Below are 22,778 nucleotides of genomic sequence, written 5' to 3' on the forward strand. Positions count from 1 at the left end.
ACTCATCACAGTTATGTTGGGTCTTAAATACAGGAACAACACGTCTAAATGGCAACACAACTCATCACAGTTATGTTGGGTCTTAAATACAGGAACAACACGTCTAAATGGCAACACAACTCATCACAGTTACAGTGGGGAAAAAAAGTATTTAGTCAGCCACCAATTGTGCAAGTTCTCCCACTTAAAAAGATGAGAGAGGCCTGTAATTTTCATCATAGGTACACGTCAACTATGACAGACAAAATGAGGAAAAAAAATCCAGAAAATCACATTGTAGGATTTTTAATGAATTGATTTGCAAATTATGGTGGAAAATAAGTATTTGGTCAATAACAAAAGTTTCTCAATACTTTGTTATATACCCTTTGTTGGCAATGACACAGGTCAAACGTTTTCTGTAAGTCTTCACAAGGTTTTCACACACTGTTGCTGGTATTTTGGCCCATTCCTCCATGCAGATCTCCTCTAGAGCAGTGATGTTTTGGGGCTGTCGCTGGGCAACACAGACTTTCAAATCCCTCCAAAGATTTTCTATGGGGTTGAGATCTGGAGACTGGCTAGGCCACTCCAGGACCTTGAAATGCTTCTTACGAAGCCACTCCTTCGTTGCCCGGGCGGTGTGTTTGGGATCATTGTCATGCTGAAAGACCCAGCCATGTTTCATTTTCAATGCCCTTGCTGATGGAAGGAGGTTTTCACTCAAAATCTCACGATACATGGCCCCATTCATTCTTTCCTTTACACGGATCAGTCGTCCTGGTCCCTTTGCAGAAAAACAGCCCCAAAGCATGATGTTTCCACCCCCATGCTTCACAGTAGGTATGGTGTTCTTTGGATGCAACTCAGCATTCTTTGTCCTCCAAACACGACTGAGTTGAGTTTTTTGCCAAAAAGTTATATTTTGGTTTCATCTGACCATATGATATTCTCCCAATCCTCTTCTGGATCATCCAAATGCACTCTAGCAAACTTCAGACGGGCCTGGACATGTACTGGCTTAAGCAGGGGGACACGTCTGCACTGCAGGATTTGAGTCCCTGGCGGCGTAGTGTGTTACTGATGGTAGGCTTTGTTACTTTGGTCCCAGCTCTCTGCAGGTCATTCACTAGGTCCCCCGTGTGGTTCTGGGATTTTTGCTCACCGTTCTTGTGATCATTTTGACCCCACGGGGTGAGATCTTGCGTGGAGCCCCAGATCGAGGGAGATTATCAGTGGTCTTGTATGTCTTCCATTTCCTAATAATTGCTCCCACAGTTGATTTCTTCAAACCAAGCTGCTTACCTATTGCAGATTCAGTCTTCCCAGCCTGGTGCAGGTCTACAATTTTGTTTCTGGTGTCCTTTGACAGCTCTTTGGTCTTGGCCATAGTGGAGTTTGGAGTGTGACTGTTTGAGGTTGTGGACAGGTGTCTTTTATACTGATAACAAGTTGAAACAGGTGCCATTAATACAGGTAACGAGTGGAGGACAGAGGAGCCTCTTAAAGAAGAAGTTACAGGTCTGTGAGAGCCAGAAATCTTGCTTGTTTGTAGGTGACCAAATACTTATTTTCCACCATAATTTGCAAATAAATTCATTAAAAATCCTACAATGTGATTTTCTGGAGAAAAAAAATCAATTTGTCTGTCATAGTTGACGTGTACCTATGATGAAAATTACAGGCCTCTCTCATCTTTTTAAGTGGGAGAACTTGCACAATTGGTGGCTGACTAAATACTTATTTTCCCCACTGTATGTTGGGTCTTAAATACAGGAACAACACGTCTAAATGGCAACACAACTCATCACAGTTATGTTGGGTCTTAAATACAGGAACAACACGTCTAAATGGCAACACAACTCATCACAGTTATGTTGGGTCTTAAATACAGGAACAACACGTCTAAATGGCAACACAACTCATCACAGTTATGTTGGGTCTTAAATACAGGAACAACACGTCTAAATGGCAACACAACTCATCACAGTTATGTTGAACGTGTTATCTGGAGATTTTCAAAGATGAACTTGTGCTTTATACATACGACAAAACCTGTAAAACAGGATAAATGAACGAGACAGGTGTTACCTTCGCTTCTCGTCGAGTCTTTCTCAATGTGAAAGAAGAGCATCTTTGTGCAGACCCGAACGTCTCCCTCTAGTGGTAGCGCTAAATATTGACGCTCCGGCTGAAAATATGGGATTTATTCTCTAGGATTTTTAAAAAACAAGAGGGAGAAGTTGTCTTTTTTAAAAACCAATCTAAACATTGGGAAAAGACTGAAACCCTATATCTATGCATTCAAAATAAATGTGCGGTGCGTGTTTCACATCTCAAATATAGCGAGCGTACCGCAACTAGACGACCACACGATTTCATAAACACAGCAATACACGTGGTGTTCTCCATGCAGCCTTGACACCCCCATATCAGTCACACTGTGGTGTTCTCCATATCAGTCACACTGTGGTGTTCTCCATATCAGTCACACTGTGGTGTTCTCCATATCAGTCACACTGTGGTGTTCTCCATATCAGTCACACTGTGGTGTTCTCCATATCAGTCACACTGTGGTGTTCTCCATATCAGTCACACTGTGGTGTTCTCTATATCAGTCACACTGTGGTGTTCTCCATATCAGTCACAGTGTGGTGTTCTCCATATCAGTCACACTGTGGTGTTCTCCATATCAGTCACACTGTGGTGTTCTCCATATCAGTCACAGTGTGGTGTTCTCCATATCAGTCACACTGTGATGTTCTCCATATCAGTCACACTGTGGTGTTCTCCATATCAGTCACACTGTGGTGTTCTCCATATCAGTCATACTGTGGTGTTCTCCATATCAGTCACACTGTGGTGTTCTCCATATCAGACACACTGTGGTGTTCTCCATATCAGTCACACTGTGGTGTTCTCTATATCAGTCACACTGTGGTGTTCTCCATATCAGTCACACTGTGGTGTTCTCCATATCAGTCACACTGTGGTGTTCTCCATATCAGTCACACTGTGGTGTTCTCCATATCAGTCACACTGTGGTGTTCTCCATATCAGTCACACTGTGGTGTTCTCCATATCAGTCACACTGTGGTGTTCTCCATATCAGTCACACTGTGGTGTTCTCCATATCAGTCACACTGTGGTGTTCTCCATATCAGTCATACTGTGATGTTCACCATATCAGTCACACTGTGATGTTCTCCATATCAGTCATACTGTGATGTTCTCCATATCAGTCATACTGTGGTGTTCTCCATATCAGTCACACTGTGGTGTTCTCCATATCAGTCATACTGTGGTGTTCTCCATTTCAGTCACACTGTGGTGTTCTCCATGCAGCCTTGACACCCCCATATCAGTCATACTGTGATGTTCTCCATATCAGTCATACTGTGGTGTTCTCCATATCAGTCACACTGTGGTGTTCTCCATATCAGTCACACTGTGATGTTCTCCATATCAGTCACACTGTGGTGTTCTCCATATCAGTCACACTGTGATGTTCTCCATATCAGTCACACTGTGATGTTCTCCATATCAGTCACACTGTGGTGTTCTCCATATCAGTCATACTGTGGTGTTCTCCATATCAGTCACACTGTGGTGTTCTCCATATCAGTCACACTGTGGTGTTCTCCATATCAGTCACACTGTGGTGTTCTCCATATCAGTCACACTGTGGTGTTCTCCATATCAGTCACACTGTGGTGTTCTCCATATCAGTCATACTGTGGTGTTCTCCATATCAGTCACACTGTGGTGTTCTCCATATCAGTCACACTGTGGTGTTCTCCATATCAGTCACATTGTGGTGTTCTCCATATCAGTCACACTGTGGTGTTCTCCATATCAGTCACACTGTGGTGTTCTCCATATCAGTCATACTGTGGTGTTCTCCATATCAGTCACACTGTGGTGTTCTCCATATCAGTCACACTGTGGTGTTCTCCATATCAGTCACACTGTGGTGTTCTCCATATCAGTCACACTGTGGTGTTCTCCATATCAGTCACACTGTGGTGTTCTCCATATCAGTCACACTGTGGTGTTCTCCATATCAGTCACACTGTGGTGTTCTCCATATCAGTCACACTGTGGTGTTCTCCATATCAGTCACACTGTGGTGTTCTCTATATCAGTCACACTGTGGTGTTCTCCATATCAGTCACACTGTGGTGTTCTCCATATCAGACATACTGTGGTGTTCTCCATATCAGTCACACTGTGGTGTTCTCCATATCAGTCACACTGTGGTGTTCTCCATATCAGTCACACTGTGGTGTTCTCCATATCAGTCACACTGTGGTGTTCTCCATATCAGTCACACTGTGATGTTCTCCATATCAGTCATACTGTGGTGTTCTCCATATCAGTCACACTGTGGTGTTCTCCATATCAGTCACACTGTGGTGTTCTCCATATCAGTCACACTGTGGTGTTCTCCATATCAGTCACACTGTGGTGTTCTCCATATCAGTCATACTGTGGTGTTCTCCATATCAGTCACACTGTGATGTTCTCCATATCAGTCACACTGTGGTGTTCTCCATATCAGTCATACTGTGGTGTTCTCCATTTCAGTCACACTGTGGTGTTCTCCATGCAGCCTTGACACCCCCATATCAGTCATACTGTGATGTTCTCCATATCAGTCATACTGTGGTGTTCTCCATATCAGTCACACTGTGGTGTTCTCCATATCAGTCACACTGTGATGTTCTCCATATCAGTCACACTGTGGTGTTCTCCACATCAGTCACACTGTGATGTTCTCCATATCAGTCATACTGTGATGTTCTCCATATCAGTAATACTGTGGTGTTCTCCATATCAGTCACACTGTGGTGTTCTCCATATCAGTCACACTGTGATGTTCTCCATATCAGTCACACTGTGGTGTTCTCCATATCAGTCACACTGTGATGTTCTCCATATCAGTCACACTGTGATGTTCTCCATATCAGTCACACTGTGGTGTTCTCCATATCAGTCATACTGTGGTGTTCTCCATATCAGTCACACTGTGGTGTTCTCCATATCAGTCACACTGTGGTGTTCTCCATATCAGTCACACTGTGGTGTTCTCCATATCAGTCACACTGTGGTGTTCTCCATATCAGTCACACTGTGGTGTTCTCCATATCAGTCATACTGTGGTGTTCTCCATATCAGTCACACTGTGGTGTTCTCCATATCAGTCACACTGTGGTGTTCTCCATATCAGTCACACTGTGGTGTTCTCCATATCAGTCACACTGTGGTGTTCTCTATATCAGTCACACTGTGGTGTTCTCCATATCAGTCACACTGTGATGTTCTCCATATCAGTCATACTGTGGTGTTCTCCATATCAGTCACACTGTGGTGTTCTCTATATCAGTCATACTGTGGTGTTCTCCATATCAGTCACACTGTGGTGTTCTCCATATCAGTCATACTGTGGTGTTCTCCATATCAGTCACACTGTGGTGTTCTCTATATAAGTCATACTGTGGTGTTCTCCATATCAGTCACACTGTGGTGTTCTCCATATCAGTCACACTGTGGTGTTCTCCATATCAGTCACACTGTGGTGTTCTCCATATCAGTCACACTGTGGTGTTCTCCATATCAGACACACTGTGGTGTTCTCCATATCAGTCACACTGTGGTGTTCTCCATATCAGTCACACTGTGGTGTTCTCCATATCAGACACACTGTGGTGTTCTCCATATCAGTCACACTGTGGTGTTCTCCATATCAGTCACACTGTGGTGTTCTCCATATCAGTCACACTGTGGTGTTCTCCATATCAGTCACACTGTGGTGTTCTCCATATCAGTCACACTGTGGTGTTCTCCATATCAGTCACACTGTGATGTTCTCCATATCAGTCATACTGTGGTGTTCTCCATATCAGTCACACTGTGGTGTTCTCCATATCAGTCACACTGTGGTGTTCTCCATATCAGTCACACTGTGGTGTTCTCCATATCAGTCACACTGTGGTGTTCTCCATATCAGTCATACTGTGGTGTTCTCCATATCAGTCACACTGTGATGTTCTCCATATCAGTCATACTGTGATGTTCTCCATATCAGTCACACTGTGATGTTCTCCATATCAGTCATACTGTGATGTTCTCCATATCAGTCATACTGTGGTGTTCTCCATATCAGTCACACTGTGGTGTTCTCCATATCAGTCACACTGTGGTGTTCTCCATATCAGTCACACTGTGGTGTTCTCCATGCAGCCTTGACACCCCCATATCAGTCATACTGTGGTGTTCTCCATATCAGTCATACTGTGGTGTTCTCCATATCAGTCATACTGTGGTGTTCTCCATTTCAGTCACACTGTGGTGTTCTCCATGCAGCCTTGACACCCCCATATCAGTCATACTGTGATGTTCTCCATATCAGTCATACTGTGGTGTTCTCCATATCAGTCACACTGTGGTGTTCTCCATATCAGTCACACTGTGATGTTCTCCATATCAGTCACACTGTGGTGTTCTCCATATCAGTCACACTGTGATGTTCTCCATATCAGTCATACTGTGATGTTCTCCATATCAGTCATACTGTGGTGTTCTCCATATCAGTCACACTGTGGTGTTCTCCATATCAGTCACACTGTGATGTTCTCCATATCCGTCACACTGTGGTGTTCTCCATATCAGTCACACTGTGATGTTCTCCATATCAGTCACACTGTGATGTTCTCCATATCAGTCACACTGTGGTGTTCTCCATATCAGTCATACTGTGGTGTTCTCCATATCAGTCACACTGTGGTGTTCTCCATATCAGTCACACTGTGGTGTTCTCCATATCAGTCACACTGTGGTGTTCTCCATATCAGTCACACTGTGGTGTTCTCCATATCAGTCACACTGTGGTGTTCTCCATATCAGTCATACTGTGGTGTTCTCCATATCAGTCACACTGTGGTGTTCTCCATATCAGTCACACTGTGGTGTTCTCCATATCAGTCACACTGTGGTGTTCTCCATATCAGTCACACTGTGGTGTTCTCCATATCAGTCACACTGTGGTGTTCTCCATATCAGTCACACTGTGGTGTTCTCCATATCAGTCACACTGTGATGTTCTCCATATCAGTCACACTGTGGTGTTCTCTATATCAGTCACACTGTGGTGTTCTCCATATCAGTCACACTGTGGTGTTCTCCATATCAGACATACTGTGGTGTTCTCCATATCAGTCACACTGTGGTGTTCTCCATATCAGTCACACTGTGGTGTTCTCCATATCAGTCACACTGTAGTGTTCTCCATATCAGTCACACTGTGGTGTTCTCCATATCAGTCACACTGTGGTGTTCTCCATATCAGTCACACTGTGGTGTTCTCCATATCAGTCACACTGTGGTGTTCTCCATATCAGTCATACTGTGGTGTTCTCCATATCAGTCACACTGTGGTGTTCCCCATATCAGTCACACTGTGGTGTTCTCCATATCAGTCACACTGTGATGTTCTCCATATCAGTCACACTGTGGTGTTCTCCATATCAGTCATACTGTGGTGTTCTCCATATCAGTCACACTGTGGTGTTCCCCATATCAGTCACACTGTGGTGTTCTCCATATCAGTCACACTGTGATGTTCTCCATATCAGTCACACTGTGGTGTTCTCCATATCAGTCATACTGTGGTGTTCTCCATATCAGTCACACTGTGGTGTTCCCCATATCAGTCACACTGTGGTGTTCTCCATATCAGTCACACTGTGGTGTTCTCCATATCAGTCACACTGTGGTGTTCTCCATATCAGTCACACTGTGGTGTTCTCCATATCAGTCACACTGTGGTGTTCTCCATATCAGTCACACTGTGGTGTTCTCCATGCAGCCTTGACACCCCCATATCAGTCACACTGTGATGTTCTCCATATCAGTCACACTGTGGTGTTCTCCATATCAGTCATACTGTGGTGTTCTCTATATCAGTCACACTGTGGTGTTCTCCATATCAGTCACACTGTGGTGTTCTCCATATCAGTCATACTGTGATGTTCTCCATATCAGTCACACTGTGGTGTTCTCCATATCAGTCACACTGTGGTGTTCTCCATATCAGTCACACTGTGGTGTTCTCCATATCAGTCACACTGTGGTGTTCTCTATATCAGTCACACTGTGGTGTTCTCCATATCAGTCACACTGTGGTGTTCTCCATATCAGTCACACTGTGGTGTTCTCCATATCAGTCATACTGTGATGTTCTCCATATCAGTCACACTGTGGTGTTCTCCATATCAGTCACACTGTGGTGTTCTCCATATCAGTCACACTGTGGTGTTCTCCATATCAGTCACACTGTGGTGTTCTCTATATCAGTCACACTGTGGTGTTCTCCATATCAGTCACACTGTGGTGTTCTCCATATCAGTCACACTGTGGTGTTCTCCATATCAGTCATACTGTGATGTTCTCCCATATCAGTCACACTGTGGTGTTCTCCATATCAGTCACACTGTGGTGTTCTCCATATCAGTCACACTGTGGTGTTCTCCATATCAGTCACACTGTGGTGTTCTCTATATCATTCACACTGTGGTGTTCTCCATATCAGTCACACTGTGGTGTTCTCCATATCAGTCACACTGTGGTGTTCTCCTGGGTATAATTGGGATTCAGGGCCAATCTGTAAGGTTATGAAATGACGTTACTGCGACATGGAAGAGGTAAGGGAGATGACCACTACAGTTGGTCGTGATATTACCTTCAGATTACTTTGCGGGAAGGTAACGTCATGACATTACCACTAATTACATTTTAGTCATTTAGCAGACGCTCTTATCCAGAGCGACTTACAGTTAGTGAGTGCATACATTATTTTTTAATACTGGCCCCCCGTGGGAATCGAACCCACAACCCTGGCGTTGCAAACGCCATGCTCTACCAACTGAGCTACATCCCTGCCGGCCATTCCCTCCCCTACCCTGGACGACGCTGGGCCAAATTGTGCGCCGCCCCATGGGTCTCCCGGTCGCGCCCGGTTACAACAGAGCGACACGACCAATCCATTGTGTCGTGGTTGGTCGTGGTTACGAAACGTGTTTGCTGGGAGCCATTTCATTTCAGAAACCAGGCTTCCGTCCAACCCTTTTATGCCTGGAAAGTACGTCGGAAAAAAACCGCAAATTTTATCGGTAAACTTTCCAAATTTCAACAAAACATACGCTAGACAAGGTGGTAAAGTGTATTGTGCGAGATATGGCGGTGGATTGATATAATAACCCTTATATCAAAGTACATTTGGAGTCACGCAATGATTTGTGGTCCGCGTCCTCCCACTACGATTTGGGAAAGCGTGCAGTTTATTAGGCAGCGGTCAAATGAAATAAATTAACTTCGCAGGGTGGTTAAAGTGCACGGCGATGAGCTTGATGCTGCTTTCCAATAAATATCGAGGGGTATAATTCTGGTGACATGATCGATGCTTGGTTGCCGTTTGACAAATAATCTCGCTCTTTCGACCATAATAATAATCTCATGCAGGTTTTATCTGCGATCTGTTGGCTGGACTGCAAGTGTCAAGACCAGAGGGCGCACATTCGCTATCCAACGCAACAGGATTTGTGGCCAAAGCGCCAGTAAACCCATTTAACTTGTATATTTTAGTCGGTACATGGGGAATTTAACCGCAAAAGTTATTTTTATGTGCATGTCGTCATCACGCGTCACCCCTTTTATCAGCAACAAGTCAATTTGATGGAAACATCCGGTGGGAAAAACGCGCATATTGTTTTTATGCAGATTGTAGAATATTCGCTTGAAAGGTTTCCATCCAATTGGCGATAGATTCCAATTGAATATTCTCAAAACTGCATAAAAGAAATATGGGCATTTTTCACCAAACTGACTTGTAGATTAAAAAATAAATAAATCAGTGCGTGATGACTTAGTGCACACAAAATGTACATTTTAAAGTGACGTACCTAATCAATGTGTTTCCATTGCATTGTCAACTAACAGTGGTCACAAAAGCCGTTGCTTTAAATAGCCAGTGTGCCTAGTCCGCTTTTGGCATGTGGGCTCTGGCCGACAGCATGAGACGATGATAAAACCAGAATAATGTCACACGGCGGTCATCATGTTGTAGCGGTCTTTATAGGGACCACAGAAGAACCAAGCAATGAAGACCAACACCACGGCTTTTATGTAGCGCTGTAATGGTATTATGGAGAGACAGGACAGGAATACATCAGACAAGTTGTTCTCTCGGACTCATGAGAACAGGCGCTGCAGGTGCCGGTGGGTGTCGGTAGCACCCGGATGAAATAAAAACCGACGTTAATATCATGCAGCTACTGTAACTGCCTCCTTAACGATCAACAGGCAGCACTTTTATAGCAACAAATTAAAATATAAACCAAATTAAAAGTTCCTGGCGACCATAGCGATCTGATTCCCCCCCCTTCTGTCTGAACATTCCTGTTCTCGGGTTTGGGCCACTGACCCTTAGCCTGGATGTTCTGTTCTGCGTTGTGTACTCATTTGAAGTTTGATGGAATAACCATTTTTCACTCTTAGTCTCTCCCCGATATTTATTGGACAGGAGCGTCAAGCTCGTCAACATGCAATTTCACCATTTATTTCATATGTGTTCTAATAAACGGACTCGTTTCCCGAGTCATAGTGGGAGGACCACAACACATCGTGACTCCAACCCAGATAACAAAAAAAAGAACATCTCCCAGTTTGCCATTTTCCGCTGGCGCGATGCACAAGGTTATACAGTTATACCGCCAGCGGGCGAGTGGAGTTGGCCGTTCAAAACATGATTTGCAATTCCAAATGGTTGTTATATAAATACTGGCGTATATATATATATATTTTTTAAAGGTTCCCACCGCCAATTCTCACAATTTTTGCAGACACAAAAAGATCGCGCCACGGCAGTCTTTCTAGGAACCAGCCAGTAGTGGGATCAACACCATACATGAAGGCAGAGAACAGAAGGATTTCACCAGACATGTGAACTTTATTGGTTTTGTATTGGTCAGTGTCCACAACAGGAGCCACCCGCCCCACCCCTCCCAGAGAGAGGGGAACACCTTCACTCATTAGGAAAAAGGTCAAAACTGTCGTTTTTTATTTTATTTATTTGCATAACAAAAACAAACTGGACCGTGTATCTATAAGGCTGAAAGTACAAAAACAAGAAAGTTTTTAATATTGATCATTTACATATTAAGCTTTTTTCCCCCCCTTCAACACTATCACAACTAGAGCCCAGAGTTAGTGTCCCAAATACCACCCTATTCCTAGCTAATGCACTAGATCCCTCAAGGGCCCTGGTCAATGGCAGTGCAGTAGGTAGGGGGGGAGGGGTGGACAGCATCACCTCTATAGACGTCAATAAGGTGCTGGAACATGAACATTAGACTGGAACTAACAGGACGTCTGGAGTCACGACCATAAACACGGCTGCCGTCAGACACGGCACGGCATCGCGTTCTGTCCATCAGGCCCCCCAAAAAAATCAGGAGGCTCTCAAGACAAGACTGACAGCAGGAGAAGACATGCCAGTGGAGAGAGGTGGTCCGAAAGGAGCTCTGCAGCGCAACACGGCGACCAGAGTCTTAAATTGGAATGGGAAGGAGACAAGAGTCTGTACGGTGGGGTTTGGGAAGGAGACAGAGTCTGTGCGGTGGGGGTTTGGTTTAGAAGCATTTGCGGTGGACGATGGAGGGGCCAGACTCGTCGTACTCCTGCTTGCTGATCCACATCTGCTGGAAGGTGGAGAGAGAAGCCAGGATGGAGCCTCCGATCCACACAGAGTACTTACGCTCTGGAGGGGCGATGATCTGGAGGAGAGGAGAGAGAGAGAGACAGAGGAGAGAGAGACAGAGGAGAGAGAGAGAGAGAGACAGAGAGAGACAGAGAGACAGAGGAGAGAGAGAGGAGAGAGACAGAGGACAGAGAGACAGAGGGTTAGATTAACACGAGTACAGATGTTCAGACTGCAGTTGTAGCAATCGGACCGCAACAGGCCAACTGTTCTCCAGGTCAGTTAGTAACGCTGCTAACTACAGGAAGCAGACCAACACTAGTTCAGAGATAGTCACCTTGATCTTCATGGTGGAGGGGGCCAGAGAGGTGATCTCCTTCTGCATCCGGTCAGCGATGCCGGGGTACATGGTGGTTCCTCCAGAGAGCACCGTGTTGGCGTACAGGTCCTTACGGATGTCAACGTCGCACTTCATGATGGAGTTGAAGGTCGTCTCATGGATGCCGCAAGACTCCATACCTGGAGAGAGAGAGAGAGAGGAGACAACACGGCCGTCACGACGGGGCTCGCAAACACAAGCCGGCTGCCTGACAGGCCAGACTGACACGGACCAGCTGTTCCACAGGAGGTTGGTTGGTTAAGAGACTCACCGAGGAAGGAGGGCTGGAAGAGGGCCTCTGGGCAGCGGAACCTCTCGTTGCCGATGGTGATGACCTGCCCGTCGGGAAGCTCGTAGCTCTTCTCCAGAGAGGATGAGGAGGCGGCGGTGCCCATCTCCTGCTCGAAGTCCAGCGCCACGTAGCACAGCTTCTCCTTGATGTCGCGCACGATCTCCCTCTCGGCCGTGGTGGTGAAGCTGTAGCCTCGCTCCGTCAGGATCTTCATGAGGTAGTCCGTGAGGTCGCGGCCGGCCAGGTCCAGACGCAGGATGGCGTGGGGCAGAGCGTAGCCCTCGTAGATGGGCACCGTGTGGGTCACGCCGTCGCCAGAGTCCATGACGATACCGGTGGTACGGCCAGAGGCGTACAGGGAAAGCACGGCCTGGATGGCCACGTACATGGCGGGGGTGTTGAAGGTCTCAAACATGATCTGGAGAGGAGAGGAGAGTCACAGGGCTGGAGGAGTACAGGAGAGGAGGGGGGGGAGTCACGGGGCTGGAGGAGTAGAGGAGAGGGAGTCACGGGGCTGGAGGAGTACAGTAGAGGGGAGGGGAGTCACGGGGCTGGAGGAGTAGAGGAGAGGGGAGGGGGGGGAGTCACGGGGCTGGAGGAGTAGAGGAGAGGGAGTCACGGGGCTGGAGGAGTACAGTAGAGGGGAGGGAGTCACGGGGCTGGAGGAGTAGAGGAGAGGGGAGGGGGAGTCACGGGGCTGGAGGAGTAGAGGAGGGGAGTCGCGGGGCTGGAGGAGTACAGTAGAGGGGAGGGGAGTCACGGGGCTGGAGGAGTAGAGGAGAGGGGAGGGGGGAGTCACGGGCTGGAGGAGTAGAGGAGAGGGGAGTCACGGGGCTGGAGGAGTACAGTAGAGGGGAGGGAGTCACGGGGCTGGAGGAGTACAGGAGAGGGGAGGGAGGGAGTCACGGGGCTGGAGGAGTACAGTAGAGGAGAGGAGAGTCACGGGGCTGGAGGAGTAGAGGAGAGGGGAGTCACGGGGCTGGAGGAGTACAGGAGAGGGGAGGGGAGTCACGGGGCTGGAGGAGTACAGTAGAGGGGAGGGGAGTCACGGGGCTGGAGGAGTACAGGAGAGGGGAGGGAGGGGAGTCCGGGGCTGGAGGAGTACAGTAGAGGAGAGGAGAGTCACGGGGCTGGAGGAGTACAGTAGAGGAGAGGGGAGGGGAGTCACGGGGCTGGAGGAGTACAGGAGAGGAGAGGGGAGTCACGGGGCTGGAGGAGTACAGTAGAGGGGAGTCACAGGGCTGGAGGAGTACAGTAGAGGAGAGGAGAGGGGAGTCACGGGGCTGGAGGAGTACAGTAGAGGAGAGGAGAGGGGAGTCACAGGGCTGGAGGAGTACAGTAGAGGAGAGGAGAGGGAGTCACGGGGCTGGAGGAGTACAGTAGAGGAGAGGGGAGGGGAGTCACGGGGCTGGAGGAGTACAGTAGAGGAGAGGAGAGGGAGTCACAGGGCTGGAGGAGTACAGTAGAGGAGAGGAGAGGGGAGTCACGGGGCTGGAGGAGTAGAGGAGAGGAGAGGGGAGGGGAGTCACGGGGCTGGAGGAGTACAGTAGAGGAGAGGGGAGTCACGGGGCTGGAGGAGTACAGTAGAGGAGAGGGGAGGGAGTCACGGGGCTGGAGGAGTACAGGAGAGGGGAGGGAGTCACGGGGCTGGAGGAGTACAGGAGAGGAGAGGGAGGGGAGGGGAGTCACGGGGCTGGAGGAGTACAGTAGAGGAGAGGAGAGGGGAGTCACGGGGCTGGAGGAGTACAGTAGAGGAGAGGGGAGGGGCTGGAGGAGTACAGTAGAGTAGAGGAGAGGGGAGTCACGGGGCTGGAGGAGTACAGTAGAGGAGAGGGGAGGGGAGTCACGGGGCTGGAGGAGTACAGTAGAGGAGAGGAGAGTCACGGGGCTGGAGGAGTACAGTAGAGGAGAGGGGAGGGGAGTCACGGGGCTGGAGGAGTACAGTAGAGGAGAGGGGAGTCACGGGGCTGGAGGAGTACAGTAGAGGAGAGGGGAGGAGTCACGGGGCTGGAGGAGTAGAGGAGAGGAGAGGGGAGTCACGGGGCTGGAGGAGTACAGTAGAGGAGAGGAGAGGGGAGTCACGGGGCTGGAGGAGTACAGTAGAGGGGAGGGGAGTCACGGGGCTGGAGGAGTACAGTAGAGGAGAGGGGAGGGGAGGGGAGTCACAGGGGCTGGAGGAGTACAGTAGAGGAGAGGGGAGGGGAGTCACGGGGCTGGAGGAGTACAGTAGAGGAGAGGAGAGTCACGGGGCTGGAGGAGTAGAGGAGAGGAGAGTCACGGGGCTGGAGGAGTACAGTAGAGGAGAGGAGAGGGGAGTCACGGGGCTGGAGGAGTACAGTAGAGGAGAGGGGAGTCACGGGGCTGGAGGAGTACAGTAGAGGAGAGGGGGAGTCACGGGGCTGGAGGAGTCAGGAGAGGAGAGGGAGTCACGGGGCTGGAGGAGTACAGGAGAGGAGAGGGGAGTCACGGGGCTGGAGGAGTACAGTAGAGAGAGGGGAGTCACGGGGCTGGAGGAGTACAGTAGAGGAGAGGGGAGGGGAGTCACGGGGCTGGAGGAGTACAGTAGAGGAGAGGGGAGTCACGGGGCTGGAGGAGTACAGTAGAGGAGAGGGGAGTCACGGGGCTGGAGGAGTACAGGAGAGGAGAGGAGAGTCACGGGGCTGGAGGAGTAGAGGAGAGGGGAGTCACGGGGCTGGAGGAGTACAGGAGAGGGGAGGGGAGTCACGGGGCTGGAGGAGTAGAGGAGAGGGGAGTCACGGGGCTGGAGGAGTACAGTAGAGGGGAGGGAGTCACGGGGCTGGAGGAGTACAGGAGAGGGGAGGGGAGTCACGGGGCTGGAGGAGTACAGTAGAGGAGAGGAGAGGGGAGTCACGGGGCTGGAGGAGTACAGGAGAGGGGAGGGGAGTCACGGGGCTGGAGGAGTACAGTAGAGGGGAGGGGAGTCACGGGGCTGGAGGAGTACAGGAGAGGGGAGGGGAGGGGAGTCACGGGGCTGGAGGAGTACAGTAGAGGAGAGGAGAGTCACGGGGCTGGAGGAGTACAGTAGAGGAGAGGGGGGGAGTCACGGGGCTGGAGGAGTACAGGAGAGGAGAGGGGAGTCACGGGGCTGGAGGAGTACAGTAGAGGAGAGGGGAGGGGAGTCACAGGGCTGGAGGAGTACAGTAGAGGAGAGGGGAGTCACGGGGCTGGAGGAGTACAGGAGAGGAGAGGGGAGGGGAGTCACAGCTTGCAGTAGAACATGCTTTCCAGTGAGTCAGAGGGAAACAGTTGTTAGGGGAGAAACTCAGTGCAGAAAGTCATTCCTACATGATGTAATGTCAATATAAACCACTATAGTAGCTCATTCCCAGCAGTCCTATTGGGTTAGTCTAGATCATTCCAGTCCTGTCCTACGGGTTAGTCTAGATCATTCCAGTCCTGTCCTACGGGTTAGTCTAGATCATTCCAGTCCTGTCCTACGGGTTAGTCTAGATCATTCCAGTCCTGTCCTACGGGTTAGTCTAGATCATTCCAGTCCTGTCCTACGGGTTAGTCTAGATCATTCCAGTCCTGTTCTACGGGTTAGTCTAGATCATTCCAGTCCTGTCCTACGGGTTAGTCTAGATCATTCCAGTCCTGTCCTACGGGTTAGTCTAGATCATTCCAGTCCTGTCCTACGGGTTAGTCTAGATCATTCCAGTCCTGTCCTATTTGGGTTAGTCTAGATCATTCCAGTCCTGTCCTACGGGTTAGTCTAGATCATTCCAGTCCTGTCCTACGGGTTAGTCTAGATCATTCCAGTCCTGTCCTATGGGTTAGTCTAGATCATTCCAGTCCTGTCCTATTGGGTTAGTCTAGATCATTCCAGTCCTGTCCTACGGGTTAGTCTAGATCATTCCAGTCCTGTCCTACGGGTTAGTCTAGATCATTCCAGTCCTGTCCTATTGGGTTAGTCTAGATCATTCCAGTCCTGTCCTACGGGTTAGTCTAGATCATTCCAGTCCTGTCCTACGGGTTAGTCTAGATCATTCCAGTCCTGTCCTACGGGTTAGTCTAGATCATTCCAGTCCTGTCCTATTGGGTTAGTCTAGATCATTCCAGTCCTGTCCTATTGGGTTAGTCTAGATCATTCCTAGCGAGCAGCCAGCAGGGTGCAGAGAGGCAGAACACAGACCGACAGGAGACCTGCAGCTTCCAGAGAGGTGACAGATCAGCTGTAAGGACAGAGGGCCTGAAGGAGAGGAGAGGAGAGGAGAGGAGAGGGCAGATCAGCTGTGAGGACAGAGGGCCTGAAGGAGGGGGGAGAGGGGGAGAGGAGAGGGAGAGGAGAGGAGAGGAGAGGAGAAGAGAGGAGAGGAGAGGAGGGGGAGAGGAGAGGAGAGGAGAGGAGAGAGAGAGAGAGGAGAGGAGAGGAGAGGAGAGGAGAAGGAGAGGAGAGGAGAGGAGGGAGAGGAGAGGGAAAGAGAGGAGAAGAGGAGAGAGGAAGGAGAGGAGAGGGAGAGATCAGCTGTGAGGACAGAGGGCCTGAAGGAGAGGAGAGGAGAGGAGAGGAGAGGAGAGAGAGGAGAGGAGAAGAGAGGAGAGGAGAGGAGAGGAGAGGAGAGGAGAGGAGAGGAGAGGAGAGGAGAGGAGAGGAGAGGAGAGATCAGCTGTGAGGACAGAGGGCCTGAAGGAGAGGAGAGGAGAGGAGAGAGAGGAGAGGAGAGGGAGAGGAGAGGAGAGGAGAGGAGAGGGAGGGAGAGGAGAGGGAGAGAGGAGAGGAGAGGAGGGAGGGAGAGGGAGGAGAGGAGAGATCAGCTGGTGAGGACAGAGGGCCTGAAGGAGAGGAGAGGAGAGGAGAGGAGAGGAGAGAGGAGAGGAGAGAACTGACCAGTAAAAGGGGAAAGGTAGAGGTGGTGAGCGACGTACCTGGGTCATCTTCTCCCTGTTGGCTTTGGGGTTGAGGGGGGCCTCGGTGAGCAGGACGGGGTGCTCTTCCGGAGCCACTCTCAGCTCGTTGTAGAAGGTGTGATGCCAGATCTTCTCCATGTCGTCCCAGTTGGTGACGATGCCGTGCTCAATGGGGTACTTCAGGGTCAGGATACCCCTCTTGCTCTGGGCCTCGTCGCCCACGTAGCTGTCCTTCTGGCCCATCCCAACCATCACTCCCTTGGAGACAGATACACAGGGTCAGTTACAATGCTATGGCTAATCAAGATACACGGGGTCAGTTACAATGCTACGGCTAAATCAACAACATTACTGGTCGTAGATTAGTCGTAACAGGTCAGTTACAATGCTATGGCTAATCAACAACATTACTGGTCGTAGATTAGTCGTAACAGGTCAGTTCCAGTGACGTGGCATAGCAACACAGAACCTGTTAAATGATACATTGTAATCTTCTATAAATAATCATACTGGTGTACTACAACACATAGCAGTCAGATTGGCTCTAGTGAACATAACGCTAAGTCAAATGGCTCCAAACATAACGCTAAGTCAAATGGCTCCAAACATAACGCTAAGTCAAATGGCTCCAAACATAACGCTAAGTCAAATGGCTCCAAACATAACGCTAAGTCAAATGGCTCCAAACATAACGCTAAGTCAAATGGCTCCAAACATAACGCTAAGTCAAATGGCTCCAAACATAACGCTAAGTCAAATGGCTCCAAACATAACGCTAAGTCAAATGGCTCCAAACATAACGCTAAGTCAAATGGCTCCAAACATAACGCTAAGTCAAATGGCTCCAAACATTCAAGTTAAAATACCAGTGGAGTTCCAATGTAACAGGATCGCCATTCAGTATAGCGGATAGTTGTAAAGACGTCGGTTTGTTTCAGTAAATAGATGACAGACGAGTTTAGTCGTTACCTGATGTCTGGGGCGACCCACGATGGAGGGGAACACGGCCCGAGGAGCATCGTCTCCGGCGAACCCGGCCTTGCACATACCGGAGCCGTTATCAACGACCAGGGCGGCGATTTCGTCTTCCATTTCTGCACCGGGAAGAAGGAAAAAACACAGACATTAGACTACGTAGTCACCGGGGTGCGCTGCTTGCCTGTCACTATTGAGCCAGTGTACTATCAGTGAAGGGCCGCTAGGTGGCGCTGAGCAGCAACAGTCCAGCCCAATCAAAATTAGCTTTATCGTTAAAATTAAAATGAACAACAAAATTGCTTTCGGGGCTTAATTGAAGGTTGGGCATAAGGTTAGCAGGGTAGTTAAATTGTGGTAGAATACGGCGGAGTTGATGACTTAGTGGCTGTGGTAAGTAGTAGCGACCCAGACACCGCAGCCAGACAAAAGGCTGTGTGTTTCTGGCCGAGGCGTCGCCATATAAGGCAATAGTTGGAGCGGAGCACCCCCCTCCCCTCCCCTCCCTGACATGCGTTAGTCTATGACAGCCGCGCCACTCCCTAGGACCGGGATAAAAACACCCACAGACAATAACCCAGGCTAGATCAGTCCAAGTTCCACATCTATCCTTCAAAACATTTTGAAAAAAGGTGCGGCTTCCGGGCTATCAGATTCCACTAATGGCCATATATGGTTAGGCTTGTAAACTTAAGACTCGTGTGGAATGTTCCTTATTAAACCAGTGACATTGACCCCCAAAGCACTGACTCATCTGGTGAGCAAAATAGTCATAAAAATATTTGACAAGTTACTCAAGCCGTCATCATTACATAGGAAGTCATCTCACTCGGGTGTTGACAGCCTGCCTTTAAATGCTAGTGGAATTTGCCCGACGGTCTATAACCAGTGCACAGGGATCGTTAACTGTCAAACGGCATGTTGGAAGGCAAGGCAAGTATCGTTAGCATGACTGGCATCCACAGTTCAAATGACTAACGACTTCATATCGTTAGCATGACTGGCATCCACAGTTCAAATGACTAACGACTTCATATCGTTAGCATGACTGGCATCCACAGTTCAAATGTCTAACGACTTCATATCGTTAGCATGACTGGCATCCACAGTTCAAATGACTAACGACTTCATATCGTTAGCATGACTGGCATCCACAGTTCAAATGACTAACGCTTCATATCGTTAGCATGACTGGCATCCACAGTTCAAATGACTAACGACTTCATATCGTTAGCATGACTGGCATCCACAGTTCAAATGACTAACGACTTCATATCGTTAGCATGACTGGCATCCACAGTTCAAATGACTAACGACTTCATATCGTTAGCATGACTGGCATCCACAGTTCAAATGACTAACGACTTCATATCGTTAGCATGACTGGCATCCACAGTTCAAATGACTAACGACTTCATATCGTTACCATGACTGGCATCCACAGTTCAAATGACTAACGACTTCATATCGTTAGCATGACTGGCATCCACAGTTCAAAATGACTAACGACTTCATATCGTTACCATGACTGGCATCCACAGTTCAAATGACTAACGACTTCATATCGTTACCATGACTGGCATCCACAGTTCAAATGACTAACGACTTCATATCGTTAGCATGACTGGCATCCACAGTTCAAATGTCTAACGACTTCATATCGTTAGCATGACTGGCATCCACAGTTCAAATGACTAACGACTTCATATCGTTACCATGACTGGCATCCACAGTTCAAATGACTAACGACTTCATATCGTTAGCATGACTGGCATCCACAGTTCAAATGACTAACGACTTCATATCGTTAGCATGACTGGCATCCACAGTTCAAATGACTAACGACTTCATATCGTTAGCATGACTGGCATCCACAGTTCAAATGTCTAACGACTTCATATCGTTAGCATGACTGGCATCCACAGTTCAAATGACTAACGACTTCATATCGTTAGCATGACTGGCATCCACAGTTCAAATGACTAACGACTTCATATCGTTAGCATGACTGGCATCCACAGTTCAAATGACTAACGACTTCATATCGTTAGCATGACTGGCATCCACAGTTCAAATGACTAACGACTTCATTTAGCCTACCGGTCAACGATAAGACACACCCCGGTTGGCACACCCACCCAGAGATGCTGCTAACGTTAACTAGCTAGATGACATTGTCAGTTAGCTAGCCAGATGACTACATTTAAAAATGACCAGAATGCACATTTAAACCTGTGAAAGCTCTGGCCAACGATAGCTAACGTTAGTTAGCTGCCCAGAAAACACTGTACACCATTAACGTTATGGGCATTCTCTGAAACCGCACAAGTTGGCCAGATAACTAAACTTGACTAGCTAGCTACGTTTCCCTATTACGAATGAATAACACTTCGGCACAACAACAAAAAATGTAACAATTACCACGTCGACTTCAACAAACCACAATAGATTATTCCAGCTCTTACCTGTGTTTTAGTGGGGGGTAGTTATCGGCGTTAGGAGAAAGTCGCCGTTACGCTCCGGTTTTCGGTGCGGTGAGAAACGTAGTGATGAAGCGTTGCCAAGGCTCCGGGTTTTATATCCGCATTCGCCTCAGCCCCCCTGTCCATAAAAGGCAAACTTTCTGCAGGGCGGCTCCTGATTGGTCGAGGCGTATCCACTCGGCTTGTCGCATTGAGCCACACTGGCCTCTGCATTGACAGCACTGTCAGGGGCAATAAGGTGTAGGTCCCCCCTGGTGTAAGTTAAGTACTGTACACAATATAACATCCTATCTAAGATAAGCAGTTCATTGATTAGATAGGGTGTCGTCACATTCAATGATAGGGCGTAATCTGTATCGTCAATAGTCTCTGTCATGGTCACTGTGATTATTGTTAAACTAAAATAATAGTCAGTTAAAAGATATCAATGTGTAGATATCTAACGTAGAGGGATCTTCGTTTGAAATGCAGTAGACTAGCAGGTCTATATTGGCAACCTACTAATGATTCAACGTTACAGCTACAAGGTAACCATCGTCAGGACGGACGGTGATGGGGACAACGCAAGGCCCGGCTAAGATGTGAGGAATAGTGTTGGTGTTGTTTGAGTTTAAGTGTAATCTTTGCGGCGTAGACTGACATTCCAGAGCCCAGGTTCGTTAGGCCCACTGCCTGCTAGCCTGATAATTAGCTTAACTGTGTTATATCCAGAACTCACATCCCCCCCACCAGACTGAGACTACACACACATACAGAATACTAGTACTAGACAGGTCTCCCTAGAGAATGCCAGAGTAGCTGGCTAAGGCAACAAACAGATATTTGGACCATATTGATATCAAACAGACAGTGGGACTTTAACCAACCCTTTACATTTTAGTCATTTAGCAGACGCTCTTATCCAGAGCCACTTACAGTTAGTGAGTGCATACATACTTTTTTTATTTTTCATACTGGCCCCCCGTGGGAATCAAACCCACAACCCTGGCTCTACCAACTGAGCTACATCCCTGCCGGACAGAGTCAATGTGCGGGGGCACCGGCTAGTTGAGGTAGTTGAGGTAATATGTACATGTGGGTAGAGTTAAAGTGACTATGCATAAATAATTAACAGAGTAGCAGCAGCGTAAAAAGGATGGGGTGGGGGGGCAGTGCAAATAGTCCGGGTAGCCATGATTAGCTGTTCAGGAGTCTTATGGCTTGGGGGTAGAAGCTGTTGAGAAGTCTTTTGGACCTAGACTTGGCGCTCCGGTACCGCTTGCCGTGCGGTAGCAGAGAGAACAGTCTATGACTAGGGTGGCTGGGAGTCTTTGACAATTTTGAGGGGCCTTCCTCTGACACCGCCTGGTATAGAGGTCCTGGATGACAGGAATGTCACTGTGTGTGTGCTTGCTCTCTGGGCTATGCTCTCAAACCCAGCCCTGGTTGTCATGGTGATGTAGAGAGGTATGGATGATCCCTGAGGAACCTGTCTGTGTGACTCACCTGGGGTTCCGGGGTACAGTACAGTTAGCATGGCTCTATGTAGTCAGACAGGTATGGATGATCCCTGAGGAACCTGTCTGTGTGACTCACCTGGGGTTCCGGGGTACAGTACAGTTAGCATGGCTCTATGTAGTCAGACAGGTATGGATGATCCCTGAGGAAACCTGTCTGTGTGACTCACCTGGGGTTCGGGGTACAGTACAGTTAGCATGGCTCTATGTAGTCAGACAGGTATGGATGATCCCTGAGGAACCTGTCTGTGTGACTCACCTGGGGTTCCGGGGTACAGTACAGTTAGCATGGCTCTATGTAGTCAGACAGGTATGGATGATCCCCTGAGGAACCTGTCTGTGTGACTCACCTGGGGTTCCCGGGTACAGTACAGTTAGCATGGCTCTATGTAGTCAGACAGGTATGGATGATCCCGAGGAACCTGTCTGTGTGACTCACCTGGGGTTCCGGGTACAGTACAGTTAGCATGGCTCTATGTAGTCAGACGTAGGTATGGATGATCCCTGAGGAACCTGTCTGTGTGACTCACCTGGGGGTCTCGGGCGTACA

General features: G+C 48.5%; 1 protein-coding gene across 1 annotated transcript; it reads right to left on the reverse strand.

The window, feature by feature from the left end:
• Window positions 1-11,085: 11,085 nt before the first annotated feature.
• LOC123487223 (actin, cytoplasmic 1-like) lies at window positions 11,086-20,820 on the reverse strand. The gene is made up of 6 exons (XM_045218396.1): window positions 20,715-20,820; window positions 18,244-18,368; window positions 17,293-17,532; window positions 12,385-12,823; window positions 12,072-12,253; window positions 11,086-11,810 (listed from the first exon to the last, which is right to left on the reverse strand). Exons 2-6 carry the CDS (start codon window positions 18,364-18,366, stop codon window positions 11,667-11,669), a joined length of 1,128 nt encoding a protein of 375 aa, XP_045074331.1. The 5' UTR covers window positions 18,367-18,368; window positions 20,715-20,820; the 3' UTR covers window positions 11,086-11,666.
• Between the last annotated feature and the right edge of the window lie 1,958 nt (window positions 20,821-22,778).

The sequence above is a fragment of the Coregonus clupeaformis genome, unplaced genomic scaffold (genome assembly GCF_020615455.1).
Source record: "Coregonus clupeaformis isolate EN_2021a unplaced genomic scaffold, ASM2061545v1 scaf1542, whole genome shotgun sequence".
Lineage (NCBI taxonomy): Eukaryota > Metazoa > Chordata > Actinopteri > Salmoniformes > Salmonidae > Coregonus > Coregonus clupeaformis.

Coding starts and splice junctions, on each gene's coding strand:
- LOC123487223 (XM_045218396.1), bottom strand. CDS start 18,366: ATGGAAGACGAAATCGCCGCCCTGGTCGTTGATAACGGCTCCGGTATG. Junction 17,533..18,243: donor TGGGTCGCCCCAGACATCAG/GTAACGACTAAA, acceptor TCTGTCTCCAAG/GGAGTGATGGTTGGGATGGG. Junction 11,811..12,071: donor CCTCCACCATGAAGATCAAG/GTGACTATCTCT, acceptor CCTCTCCTCCAG/ATCATCGCCCCTCCAGAGCG.